Source organism: Electrophorus electricus, chromosome 10, assembly GCF_013358815.1.
Source record: "Electrophorus electricus isolate fEleEle1 chromosome 10, fEleEle1.pri, whole genome shotgun sequence".
Classification (NCBI taxonomy): Eukaryota; Metazoa; Chordata; class Actinopteri; order Gymnotiformes; family Gymnotidae; genus Electrophorus; species Electrophorus electricus.
In genome coordinates, this window is record NC_049544.1 from 317510 (window position 1) to 332500 (window position 14991).

At 45.7% G+C, this 14991-nt stretch overlaps 1 protein-coding gene across 1 annotated transcript in view; it reads left to right on the forward strand.

The window, feature by feature from the left end:
• The first annotated feature begins 1227 nt into the window (after positions 1 to 1227).
• The window catches only part of atn1 (atrophin 1), a 20534-nt gene continuing 6770 nt past the window's right edge, over positions 1228 to 14991 (forward strand). The window contains exons 1-6 of the mRNA XM_035530782.1: positions 1228 to 1574; positions 5678 to 5830; positions 7229 to 7351; positions 7927 to 8043; positions 8131 to 10784; positions 14726 to 14942. Coding sequence (XP_035386675.1) covers positions 5804 to 5830; positions 7229 to 7351; positions 7927 to 8043; positions 8131 to 10784; positions 14726 to 14942 — 3138 coding nt within the window. The 5' untranslated portion in view covers positions 1228 to 1574; positions 5678 to 5803. The remainder of the gene's footprint in view (positions 1575 to 5677; positions 5831 to 7228; positions 7352 to 7926; positions 8044 to 8130; positions 10785 to 14725; positions 14943 to 14991) is intronic.

Here is a 14991-nt window from a genome sequence, read left to right on the forward strand (position 1 = left end):
CATCTGATTTGAAGTGAATATGGCTCACAGGAGGGTTTCTTGAAGAGGTGGGTCTTCAGTCTGTATTTGAAGACAGCAAAAGACTCTCAGGTAGGGACAGGTAGTTGCAGACAGGTAGTGAAAACATTCCACCGTCTGGGTGCTTTCACGGTGTCCTGAGGTGTCTTCTCCGTCTCTCAGGGGACGGTGCTACGAGTCATGCTGTACTAGAGGCACGAAGGGTGTGAGATACAATATGAAGAAGATTAATTCTTTATATATATATGTGTGTGTGTGTGTGTGTGTGTGTGTGTGTGTGTGTGTGCATTTATTTATGCACATTATCTAGCCAGTTATGTTCACATTTATTTTATTTATTAGTTTTGCATATATTTGCCTTGGTTCAGGAGATCTACAAAATTACGTAAACGGTAAAGAACATAGCTGTTATTATTATATATTTGTATACTTTTGTGAACCAAACGTATGTAACTTCCCACAACGGTGCTCGCTACTCCTGTCCTCCACGCATGGTTCTGTACCAGTAAGGACATTTAGTCCTCCCCAGTATAGCGGTACAATGCACGCGCAAAGAAAGCCAGTAGGTGGAAACGCTCCTTAGTGAAATAGTGAATGCCTGCCAAGCGCACCCGCTTCAGTCAGGGCGCAGACATACGTGATAACGCACGCGCACTTCTTTCGCTGGTTACCATGGTTACAACACAATGGAAGACGGGACAGAAGTCTATTACGAAAGGGGAAAACTGCGAGAGCGAGAGCGCGAGCCGCTTGGCTGGTCACGTCGTTACAGTGTTTTAACTGAGATTAGGGCCTTGACTAATGCACGTGCTGAGTCGTGCTGAAAAGCTCGTGTGGTTTTTATAAAATGACACAGACATGCAGCGCGCGCTCCTTCCCGATCGGGTAGAGCATCGCCACCGAAAACGAACTGGTAACTAGGCTGAGCACGAGGGCTTCTTTATCAATCTATCTAGCTATGTAGCTATCTAGCTATCTGTCTGTCTGTCTATACACAAGCGTGTGTGTGTGTGTGTGTGTACAGACATACCACTTGACTTTGTAAGCGGCAGTAGTTTGGTAGCGGATTTATTGGACTAGTGCAGTTTTCACCAATTAAAGTTTTAATCTTTCAACAATAGCGTAACAACCCCCCCCCCCCCCACACACACACACACACACACACATCCTCTCCTAATTTCCTCTCTCCTTAAGAATATGCTAATCACGCGCCTTCTCTCCGGCTCGCCGAGTCGACGTGCATCCTTCGCGCGCGCTCCCCTCCGTGGAATTTTTGTCCGTGCCCACTGCAAAAAAAAGTGCAAGTCGTCTTGACAGAGGAGAGGGAGAGAGAGGTGGAGAAAGAGAGGTGGAGAAAGAGAGGGGGTGGGGAGAAAGCCAACGTACGCATCAATTTGTACAGTGTTGAGCGGCGCCCGTTTTCCGCGCCGAGTCCGGGGAGCTTGGCGTGATTAGTGATGGGGTCCAGACGAGTGTGTGTGTTTGCGTGTGTGTAGGTCCAGTACAGCTGCACACCACAGCAGCAGAAAAAGGACACGCATCGCCGGATAGCCTAGGTAAGGACACGAGAAAATGGATGCTAGTATTGAAGAGGCTGTTCTTGGCCACGGTCGGGTCGCGCTTCCTTATGTCGCTCTGGTCTTTGTGCGTTTGCGATCATGTTTTGTTAAGATCGTAGTTTGAAGCTAACGTGTGTTACCACGCAAGACTCGTGCGTTTGCACTCCGGAGAGTAACGCGATCCGAGTGCTTGCACAGAATGCCATTCGCCATTCTGCTGCAAATTCCTCTTATGTGGAGACTAAAACGGGGCGACGTCAAACTGCGCACGAACCCCTCCGTCCTGCGAGTGTTGCACATATCCAATGCATTGTCTGCGCGCTGTAATCCAGAGGTCGTCTTGCTAGTACAGTAGCTCGAGCTCAGCCTCGCCTCTGCGCTGCGTATCAGTAACACCGAGCACGAGAGCAATGGGGGGAAAGCAGTGCTGTTGCCTCGCGCGACTGACGAAAAGACGCGCACAGTAGCGGCGCGGGCCACGATCGGGACTTGAGTTCCACTGCATGCTTGTATTCAGCAATTCAGCGCATGCATACAAAAGAATACAAAATCGGGTGTGTGCGAGCGTGCGCGTGTTTCAGACAGAGCTGTGTCTATGGGTGTGTGTGTGTGTGGGGGGTATATGTGTGTGTGTGTGTGTGTGTGTGTGTGTGTGTGTGCGCGCGCAGTGAATAGTGGGTCTTTGGTATGCGTGGACCCTAGCCAAGATGCTGGCAACTGACCTGATGAACGAAGGCTCACCTGTAGGCAGGACGCTGGCGGCCAGTATTATGTGTCATTGGGATATATTACCTTGTGTACACTGTATTTGGTCCAAAAATATGTCTGATGTGATATTTCTGATTTGTTCACTAGGATGTTTGTATGTATGTGAGTGTGTGTGTGTGTGCATGCATATTCTGTGAAATATTTGAGATGTGAAAACCCAGTATTCCAGCATGTGCGCATGGCCCTGTGTCTGTCTACGCAGCAGGTGTTAATGCAAGTCCACAGAATTTGCCAGGCAGATGAGAGCCTGCATTTGGTTGTGCATAAACAGTAGTGAGTGTGTGTGCTTATTGCACACTACTCCAGTGGAACAGATCTGAGTGTGTCCATTCAACATTAGTGCTAAATACACACGATTGGGTGTAAAAATACAGTCCTTTCCATAAAAGCCTCACTAAATATACACCATCAAATGTCCCAGTCTGTTCATGTCCTATATATAGTCTCATTCACTTTACATGAAGTGTGTGTGTGTGTGTGTGTGTGTGTGTGTGTGTGTGTGTGTGTGTGTGTGTGTGTGTGCGATTAGGTTGGTGGTGCTGTGATGCACTGGAGTGAATTTGTACACTGTACTGCATTTGGTATGTTGTGTAAACTTGTTCATGCATTCCCCCCCCCCCCTCACACACACAGATTCTCTTCTGTAAAGGAGAATTAATGTAAGTCCTGCAGTATCATATGCCTGCTCTCACTGCTCTGTGGTTGGAGGGGTGGAGTAAATAGGGTGGTAGCCTGTAGGTCATGGCAGTAGTGCACGTGATGCCTCTTTATTATGTAGGTACCTTAGAGGCAGCTGTGTATGGATGTGTAGAGAGGCAGCTGTTTAGGGATATGTAGAGAGGCAGTTCTTTATGGATGTGTAGAGATGCAGCTGTTTAGGTATGTGTATAGAGGCAGCTGTTTATGGATGTGTAAAGAGGCAGCTGTTTAGGGATGTGTAGAGAGGCAGCTGTTTAGGGATGTGTAGAGAGGCAGCTGTTTATGGATGTGTAAAGAGGCAGCTGTTTAGGTATGTGTAGAGAGGCAGCTGTTTATGGATGTGTAGAGAGGCAGTTGTTCGATAGCTGTTCAGTGGCCTAAACCTCATTAAAATGTTGTGCAGTGAATAAAACAGTGAAGCGATGAAACAGTTGTCACTGTTTCTGAGGTGTCGTTACTCCGTATACTTCAGTACATCAGTGACAGTGTTTGGTAGGGCCCACTTCAACATACGTTTTAGTACTGCAGGTGAGGGAACTGGACTGCATCATCACTGTTCCCCCAGGTTGATCTGATTTTGATTCACAAGCTCCCAGTTTGATCCACTATTCATTTTATTTTAATTGAGTTTATATAGTTAAATGTATTTAGATTTGAAGGGTTACTGTGATGAACAGATGTCTGTAGTAGTGAATAACAACCCCTGCTGAAAAGAAGACCACAGGTAACAGTAACGGTAACATAAATCACAAATTTATGAGATGTATATTTTTAATTAGCCCTACAACTACATGAAGGATTAGTCTTTGCCTTGTAGTAGTCATTCTTTGATGAACAGCACACAACTCGTGCATGGTGACATTTCGTATACTGTGTGTATGTATGTTTGTATATATGTATGTATATGTTTGTATATTTGTGTGTGTGTGTGTGTGTGTGTGTGTGTATATATATATATATATATATATAAAACATTACTAACGTTATATACATTATTACATAGATTATGCATTACTATAGAAATTACTATATACATTATTATATATTGCTATATACATTACTATATACATTACTTTATACATTATTATTTGCATTATGCATTACTATACATTATTATACATTACTATATACATTACTTTATACATTATTATATGCATTATGCCTTACTATATACATTATGTATTACTATATACATTATATATATATTATGCATTACTATATAAATTATTACATACATTAATACATACATTACTATATGCATTATTATATACATTACTATATACATTATATACATTATTGTACTATAAACATTATGCATTACTATATACATTACTATATACATTGTACTATATGCATTATGCATTACTATATATATTATATGCATTATTGTACTATATACATTATGCATTACTATATATATTATATGCATTATTGTACTATATATATTATGCGTTACTATATACATTAGATATTATTGTACTATATATATTATGCATTACTATATACGTTATTATACTATCTATATTACTATATACATTGGGTGGCCACTAATCTTGATGTCAAGGCCTTGGCAACCAGTCTGCTACTCCACTGGGTCCGGTAGCACGTGCTCCTGCCATCACACATGCTGTTGTAGCAGGTTAAGGATTACTGCAGTACTGGGCCAGTACAGCACTGAAACTGTCCTCCCCCTTCCCTTCCATGTTTAATTCAATAAAACATGTAAAACATGTCATTGAGAGCAGCAGATCCAGCAGTGACGTGTGTGTGTGTGTGTGTGCGTGTGTGTGCGCGTGTGTGTGTGTGTGTGTGTGTGTGTGCGTGTGTGCGCGTGTGTGCGTGTGCGTGTGTGTGCGTGTGTGTGCGTGTGTGCGTGTGCGTGTGTGTGTGTGTGTGTGGTGTGTGTTCATTGTATTTTTTCTCTTTTGAACTGAGATTGATTGTCATTCCTGGAGTCTGTTGGAGCTCCTCCTTCATCTTAGGGGTCACAGCCCCAAGTGGCCCCGTCACCATGGGGACAACCTTAGCGTTAACCTTCCACATTCTAATACCCCTCACACTGGGGGTTTGGGTCTGCATCATCTATTACTACTGCCAACCCAATAAAACTGCTGCTGCATCTATCTATCTATCTATCTATCTATCTATCTATCTATCTATCTATCTATCTATCTATCTATCTATCTATCTATCTATCTATCTATCTATCTATCTATCTATCTATCTATCTATCTATCTATCTATCTATCTATGTCTACTATATATATATATATATATATATACACACACATACACAATCTACAGGTCTGATATAAGCATATTAAACATTATTCTGTATAAGCATATTAAACATTATTCTGTTCTGTCAACATCTGTACCAGCCTCAGATATTGTAGATATTCTATATGTTATGATGTTTTAACCTATATAACAGGTACAGTATTTACTACTGTGTATTTACTAGTGTGTTCAGTGCATATTTCACCTATATCACAGTTACAGTATTTGGGAATGTAATATTACAATATAGCATTTTTGTGACATTTTGTATTAGTGAATATATATTTGTCTGAAACATTTCATTTTATTTGTTTTATCATCTATATATTTTTGACATTATTGTGCTCCCCCAGTGGCGAACAGGTGAGGGCGGGGTTTGACTGGTATACCAGGAGTCTCTGCGTGCTCACCTGTGTGCTCACCTGCCCGAGCTTTCTGCAGACAGCTGGGAGGAATATGGACGCTGCACAGAGGCAACGATGAAAACGCGAACGCACAAAGAGCCGGTGAGGACCACACGACACATTCAGAGTTCACCAGGGATTCAGATGAGACCAGCATGTTCGGAGGAGACCAGCACGTTCAGAGGAGATCAGCGTGTTCGGAGGAGACCAGCACGTTCAGAGGAGACCAGCGTGTTCAGAGCTGATCAGCTGTTAAGCTCTTCACCACTGCTGGGCTCTTGATTTTGAGGCGGAAGGCACCACATTTACATTAAATCTGTTGCTATGCATTTAGCAATAAAATTATAGCCCTGTTTCAGCTCATTTGTGTGTTACGATGGCAGTTTAACACTTTACAAGCTGGACACACAGACTAGACACATTAGCTGGACACACAGACTAGATGCACAGACTAGACATACAACCTGGACATACAGACTAGACACCTGACCTAGACACAGACTAGACACAGACTGGACACACGGACTAGACACAAGGCCTGGATACACAGAATAGACACACAGACTGGACATACAGACTAGACACACGGCCTAGACACAGACTAGACACAGACTGGACACACGGACTAGACACAAGGCCTGGATACACAGAATAGACACACAGACTGGACATACAGACTAGACACACGGCCTAGACACAGACTAGACACAGACTGGACACACGGACTAGACACAGACTGGACACACGGACTAGACACAAGGCCTGGATACACAGACTAGACACACAGACTGGACATACAGACTAGACACACGGCCTAGACACAGACTAGACACAGACTGGACACACGGACTAGACACAAGGCCTGGATACACGGACTAGACACATGGACTGGACACACGGACTAGACACAAGGACTGGATACACAGAATAGACACAGACTGGACATACAGACTAGACACACGGCCTAGACACAGACTAGACACAGACTGGACACACGGACTAGACACAGACTGGACACACGGACTAGACACAGACTGGACACACGGACTAGACACAAGGCCTGGATACACGGACTAGACACAGACTGGACATACAGACTAGACACACAGACTAGACACAGACTGGACACACGGACTAGACACAGACTGGACACACGGACTAGACACAAGGCCTGGATACACAGACTGGACACATGGACTGGACACACAGACTGGACACACGGACTAGACACAAGGCCTGGATACACAGACTAGACACATGGACTGGACACACGGACTAGACACAAGGCCTGGATACACAGACTAGACACATGGACTGGACACACAGACTGGACACATAGCTCTGTGAGTGCAGTGGCATTATTGTGCTGATCCTTTCTCTACTCATCTACTGTTTTTGCTCTCCACCGTCTTTCCTCACTGTCTGTTCTTTCCTCACTCTTTCTGCCCCTTCATTTTACTTGCCCCTCGACCTGCCCACCTACCTCGGGCCCTGGTGCAGATGCCTGTGCGGAGTGGGCGCAGACGCGGGGGCAGTGAGGAGAGGAGGGTCCGACGTCCACACCCCCCGAGCCCCTCCAGATCAGAACGAACAGAGCGATCGGAGAGAACTGAAAGACAAACAGTAAGACTTTCCACTCTCATCATCACTTTTTTGTATTTCTGGTTCTGTTTCAGGTTTTGTGTTCTTCAATTCTCTGACTAGTCCTGTCCTGCTGTGTCCTGTCCTGTCCTGTCCTGTCCTATTGTCCAGAGTCTCTCTCTCCCCCTCCCCTCTCTGTCTCTCCCTCTATCTCTCCCCTCCTCTCTCCCTTTCTCTCTATCTCTGTCTCTCTCTGTCTCTCTCTCTCTCCCTCTCTCTCTCTCGCTCTCTATCTCTCTCCATTTTCTCTCTTCCAGACTCATTTATCCTTCATTGCTTTAATTTGGAAATGGTGTTTGAATAAGTGGTGTTTACCAAATGCTTGACCTCACAGGTTATTTTTTGCCTGTGTATGAGTGTTCCTGTATATCTGTGTATTTTCTTTGTCTTGACTCTAAATTTGTTTAAATAAATGTCTGTGGTGTTTGAATACATGGCGATGGTGTTTGAGTAAATGTCTGTGATGTTTGAATGAATGCCTGTGGTTTTTGAATAAATGGCGGCGGTGTTTGAGTAAATGGCTGCGGTGTTTGAATAAATGGCTGTGGTGTTTGCAGAGACCTGCCGTTGAGGAGCTGCAGGTGAGCTCGTTTCCCAGACGCTCCCAGGGACATGCCTCCTCTGAGAGTGACGGAGAACAGCTGGTGCCTCCACCCAAGAGGCAGAAAGTCCAGGTAAGGTCTCGGGCCAGTTCTACAGTACCGAAAATTACATGTTTTGTTTAATTTACTCTTGTATTTTTCAATATTTTTTATCACCAGGATTCTTCGACTAGTACCATAGCTTCAACCCATTCAATTGACACCTCGACTTCAGCCCCACACCCCACCTCGTGCAACAGCCAATCACGGGAGAGTGACAATGAAGATGGCCAGTCGCAAGGCAGCCGTAGCTCAGTGGTGGGAAGCGTGGCCAATAGCAGCAGTAGCGTCAGTAGTGGGCGGGATATTGATCAGGACAATCGCTCCTCCTCACCGAGTCTCTCGGCATCCCCACTGGCAAGTTTGGATTCTGAATCGGACTCCCCGGACTCACCGAAGCAAGGCAGCAAAACCAAGGATGGTGGCGGGGAGGAGAGGAGGGGCGTGGCCAGGGGGGAGGAGAGGAGGGGAGTGGCCAGGGGGGAGGAGAGGAGGGGCGTGGCCAGGGGGGAGGCGAGCGGTACTGGGGAGCGCAGAGACAGTGAGGGCGGGGCAGAGGCGGACTTATCGGTGCTGAAATCTCCGTCATCCCTCTGTGCCTCCCATCGTAGCACAGTGGACTCTGCAGGTGTTGCCGTGGGTGAGGGCAGTAACAGCAGAAAATCCTACTTCTCTCTCGACTCGAAAAAGAGGGAGTTCCCAGGGCAGGTGGGTGGAGACAGCCTGCATGGCTGCCCCCGTATCAACCCCAAATCAGCCTCACAGTCTGGAGGCAAATCAGGCATAGGTGGGGCCGAGTATTCCCATGGAAACCCCAGTGTTAGCCACGCCCCTCCACTCCCTCCCCCTCCTGCTCTGAAGCCTCTGGAGGCGGGGCAGAGTGCTTCAGCTGAAGCTAAAACCGAGAAGACAGAGAAAAGTGACAAGACTGCCCCTCCCTCTCTGCTTCCACAGACCACGTCTTTATCCCAGCAGGCCCCGCCCCCTCCACACACACATCACTACAGCCCTACGACATGGTCGGGTGGCCCTGTCTCCGGTTGCCCTGGCAACTGGGCCTACTCACGTTACCCAGGTGTCCATCACACAGCCCCTGTACAACAGCAACAGCTGCCCTCTGTCTATAACCCCCCCTCCTCCGCCCGCCATTCCTACCTGCCCCCGCCCCACCCCCACACACACCGTGAGTACCTGCCCAGATACGGGGGCGCCCCTGAGCGGGACAGGCCTGTGAGGGACTTTGTGGTTAAGGACACCACGTCCTGCGGTAGCGGGGCAGCCGCTCCCCACCTGTCCCAGCTGGGCCGAGACTTTAGCAGCTCGCCGGCCGGCCAGAACCGGGAGTACAGCGCCAGCGCTGGACCTCAGACACCAGGCCGGGACGGGCCTCGGGAATATGGGCCGGGCTTCAGGGAGCGTGAGGCTGGAAGAGAGTTTCCGGCGCAGAGCCGCAGCGGGGCAGGAGCAGGGGGCTGTCACCCCAGAGATAAAGACGGCAGATGGGGGGAGTTTGCAGGGCAGATAAGAGAAGGAGGCAATAACAGTAACCCCAGCAACAGTAACCAAGGAAATGTGGGCTCCACGAGTACTGGTCTACCTTCTAGCCAGCTTCTGAGTCGTGACCCTTCTGGTTCACCCCAGAGCAGCTCAGCTCACCCACCTCTCTGCACTTCTAACTTGGCCACCTCAAGCAAAGACTATCCATCATCAGTGGAAATGAGTGGAGCGCAGGTGGGGCAGAGCCAGCCCTCCCAGAGCCCCTCTACTGGAACAGACGCCCTTCCACTCTTCCTAAGGGAATTCCCACCACCCGGGACGAAGGAATATTCGCCAGCAGGAGTCAACCCTGCGTCTGCCCCCCATCACGGATCCTCCAGGGAGTACACCAGCCCGACTGGACCTGCTCCAAATCTCGCTCGCGAGTATGCTGGCGGGGCCCCAGTTACACACCCTGTACACTCGCAGTACGGGGTGCAGGCAGGCCTAGCCTTGCAGTCCAGGGAGAGGGAGAGGGACAGGGAGAGGGAGAACAGTGCTCCAGTTTCCCTCTACCCTGGTCGCAGTCATCCTCCCTCTCTTTCTCCTTCGTCTTCCTCTTCTCATGGACATGCACCTGCCACGTCGTACCCCCCTGCCCCACCAACCTCCCATGGACAGCCTCCACCCTCTTCCACACTTACAGCCAATCATTCTCGCCCAGGCCCATACCCCTCTACCAATCAGAGCTCACCAACTCCCCTCTCTCCACTTCCTAGCCCCTCAACCAATCAGATGGGAGGATTTTCTACCTTCACATCAACCTCTGCTCCAACAGGGAGCGTACCACTTCCTGCATCAGGCGCAGCCACTTCCTGTCTTTCTGGCTGTAGACCCACCCCTTATCATGGCACTTTAAACAGTCATGCCCCTTTTACTAGCTCTTACCATGGCAACAGTAACAATAGCAACACTATGGCAACTAGCAATATAAACACCATTGTTTCCAATAGCAACAGTAGCACTAATAATCAGGCACAGTTACACTCCCCTCAGAACTCCAAAATCCAGCCACACCTCTGCAACCCCACCCAAGGGACTACTGCCCTGCCCACGAACACGTCAACAGGGCCCGACGGGCACTCTGATTCGTCTTCTTGTACTTTGCCACAACCTGTCATAAAGGAGGAGCCAGTAGAGGAAAGGGAGGAGACTGAGAGTCCTCCCCCTGTGATAAGAAGCCCGTCACCAGAGCCAAAATCTGTTGACATTCCAATTCACGCCAGCCAATCAGCTCGGTAAGACAGCCAATCAGCTCGGTAAGACAGCCAATCAGCTCGGTAAGACAGCCAGTCAGGTTGGTAAGACAGCCAATCAGCTTAGTAAGACAGCAAGTCAGCTTGGCATTTGGGAATGATACTACAGTTTTTTCAGAAATGCAGTGGTATATAGGACACTTCTTATTTTACAAAAATAGTAGATTTATGGAGAACAGACAGATCAGGACACTCCCTTCCAAAATCACATCAGAAATGTGAAGCATGAACTGTTGGTGGACTGTTGAGATGAGTGAGTAATATAAGAAGCTTCTCTGTGTTTTGTCTGTAAGAGAGAGATCCTTTGGTCATCTTGTTCCCAGCATATATATATATATATATATATATCTGCTGTGTGTGTGTGTGTATATAAGATAACGCTGTATTTAATTTAAGATAATGCTGTATTCAAGATAGCACTGTATTTAAGATAACCCCATATTTAAGGTAGTGCTGTATTTAAGATAACACTGTATTGAAGGTAGCACTGTATTTAAGGTAGTGCTGTGTTTAAGATGGCGCTGGAGCTCTTCAGCAGTTCCTTCAGGTATGTCGACTCTGCCCTGAGATTCTGAGGACAGCATACAAAATGTCCAAAGTCTGGGTTAGGGTAGGTCATGGTTAGGGTTAGAGCAGTTTAGAGTCAGGGTTACAGTTTGGATAAAGGCAGGTTAGAGTTAGGGTTAAGGTTAGGGTTAGGGCAGGATAGGGTTAGGGTTAAGGTTAGGGCAAGTTAGGGTTAAGGTTATCGCAGGTTAGGGTTAAGGTTAAGGTAGTGTAGGGTCAGGGTTATGATTTGGATAAAGGCAGGTTAGGGTTAAGGTTAGGGCAGAATAGGTTTAGGTTTAAGGTCAGGATTAGGGGTAGGGTTAGAGTTAGGGTTAAGGTTAGGGCAGGGTAGGGTTAGAGTTAAGGGTTAAGGTTAGGGTTAGGGCCGGATAGGGTTAGGGTTAAGGTTAGGGTTAGGGCAGGATAGGGTTAGGGTTAAGGTTAGGGTTAGGGCAGGATAGAGTTAGGGTTATGGTTAGGGTTAGGGCAGGATAGAGTTAGGGTTATGGTTAGGGTTAAAGTTAGGGTTAGCGTTAGCATTATGGGTAGGATTAGGGCAGGGTATGGTTAGGGTTAGGCTCACAGGTAGGGTTAGGGTTAAGGCCACAGGTAGGGTTAGGGTCACAGGTAGGGTTAAGGGTTAGGGCAGGGTAGGGTTAGAGTTAAGGGTTAAGGTTAGGGTCACAGGTAGGGTTAAGGGTTAGGTTTAGGGTCACAGGTAGAGTTAAGGGTTAGGTTTAGGGTTAGGGTTAGCATTGGGGCACGGTAGGGTTAAGGTTAGGGTTAGGGTCACAGGTAGGGTTAAGGTTAGGGTTAGGGTCACAGGTAGGGTTAAGGTTAGTTAGGGCAGGGTAGGGTTAGAGTTAGAGTTAAGGGTTAAGGTTAGGGTTAGGTTCACAGGTAGCGTTAAGGGTTAGGGTCACAGGGTTAAGGTTAGGGTTAGGGCAGGGTAGGGTTAGAGTTAGAGTTAAGGGTTAGGGTCACAGGTTGGGTTAAGGGTTAAGGTTAGGGTTAGTACATGTATAAACATCTTCCCAATATCCTTTACTTATGATCCTTGGACTGGGACTAAAGAATTGTTTTATCCCTCGATCAATTCTGACTCTTAATCAAGAGAGCAGGTCAATTAGACACATAAAGTAATTCTTCATGCTGTAAGACAGGGAATACTGTAGTAGGGAATTGTTGGATATGTGTAAGTTATGTGTATGTTTTTTAATTTATGTGTAGGTGTACATGGAACTGCTGGGATCAAGGTGAATTTTGGAGAAATCTGACAAAGACTGCATCATGTCATAAATCTATAACTGACTGAGCACAACAGCTAGTGATAACAAGAACACTAATGTAGTGTGAGTTAGCAATAGTGTGGAAGCTAGCATTAGCATTGAAGCTAGTGTCAGCATGGAAGCCAGTGTGTAATTTAGCGCTACATATAAATAAGTATTTTAAAGGAGAAAATAAGTATTAAGTATTTTACAGGAGAAAATCCAAAACATCTAGCTACAAACCATAAATCTTTCTTTTGCAAGATTAATCTGATGCTAACATTTTCATAAGACCAAGTATGCTCAGACCCACCCTGACAGAGCATGTTCAGACCCTGTTGAATGGTAGTGAAATCTAATCTCTGCAGTGCATCAACATACTGCTGACCATCAATTCAGCCTGTAATTAATTATCAGACAAGCACAAGGGAGCAGTACAGTGATGTCCTGTCTAATATAGCAATAATGTGGGTGTGGGGGTGGCAGGGCAGAAGGAGTGAGAGATGGAAAGAGAAAGAGAGAAAGACAAAGGAGAGGGAGACAGTGAGAGAAAGAGAGAAAGACAAAGGAGAGGGAGACAGTGAGAGAAAGAGAGACAAAGGAGAGGGAGACAGAGACAAAGGAGAGGGAGACTGAGAGAAAGAGAGACAAAGGAGAGGGAGACAGTGAGAGAAAGACAAAGGAGAGGGAGACAGTGAGAGAAAGAGACAAAGGAGAGGGAGACTGAGAGAAAGAGAAAGACAAAGGAGAGGGAGACAGTGAGAGAGAGAGAGACAAAGGAGAGGGAGACAGTGAGAGAAAGAGAAAAAGGAGAGGGAGACAGTGAGAGAAAGAGAGACAAAGGAGAGGGAGACAGTGAGAGAAAGAAAAAGGAGAGGGAGACTGAGAGAAAGACAGGGCTAATTCGAAGGTACCATAATATACACATAACATATATCACCACAGTATACACCAAAACACACACCACTACAACACTCCTCACCACCGTACTCGTTACGACAACATATACAACGTTACTCAACAAAATATACACCATACAAACACTTGTATTCTAAAACACTAGTAGTCTAAAACACTAGTAATCTAAAATACTTGTATTCTAAAACCCTTGTATTTTAAAACACTAGTAGTCTAAAACAGATTTTAAAACACTTGTATTATAAAACAATAGTAGTCTAAAACACTTGTATTCTGAAACACTAGTAGTTTAAAACACTTGTATTCTGAAACACTAGTACTCAAAAACGCTAGTAGTCTAAAATACCAGTAGCCTAAAACACTTGTATTCTAAAACACTTTTATTCTGAAATACTAGTAGTCTAAAACACTTGTATTCTAAAGCACTACTAGTTTAAAATACTAGTCTAAAACTAGTAGTCTAAAATACTAGTAGTCTAAAACACTTGTATTCTACAGCACTAGTAGTCGAAAATAGTAGTCGAAAATAGTAGTCTAAAACAATTGTATGCTGAAACACTAGTAGTCTAAAACACTTGTATTCTAAAACACTAGTCAAAAACACTAGTAGTCTAAAACAATTCTGTTCTAAAACACTAGTAGTCTAAAACACTAGTACTCAAAACACTTGTATTCTGAAACACTAGTATTCAAAAACACTAGTAGTCTAAAATACCAGTAGTCTAAAACACTAGTAGTCAAAAACACTTGTATTCTGAAACACTAGTATTCAAACTACACTTGTAATATCATCAAATACCTCATTCTCAGACCTGAAGCTCAGATCTGATTCAATTCATAGTTGTACATTACTGACTTTACAATTTAATTGTTTTATATTTTGTGTCATCTTTGCTGATAAACATGTCAAACAGTAAAAATAATTCATTTTAATTATGTACCTTTACACAAAAGCAAAATGTTTTCTACATGTTTGTGAATCTTTTATTATTAATTGCCTGTTATGAAAAGAATGCAAGATCTGAGTAATTATCCCTCTACATATTTAAGTGCTGTTCCTCTGAAGCCCCACCCCTTTGAAATCCCCAACACTGATTTTATCTGAAGACCATATAATTTTGCACAATAACATAAACAGAATGCATAGAGTATAATGCTCACATGTAAATGATTGCACATGTATTTCAGGTTCCACAGGGTTCTGGATCGTGGCAGCGGGAACTCGTGCGCACGCACAGACGTTCTCTTTGTTCCTCTGGACGGTTCTAAGCTGTGGAAGAAGAGGAACGAGGCGGTGGAACGAGCTCGTCGCGAGGTGGAGCAACGAGCCCGAGACCTGCGGGAGAAAGAGAGGGAGCGAGAGAGGGAGAGGGAGAGGGAGAGGGAGCTGGAAAGGCACCTGCAGGTGGGTAACAGCAGGGCTAGTCACACTGCCATGCTCATCACTGTACTCA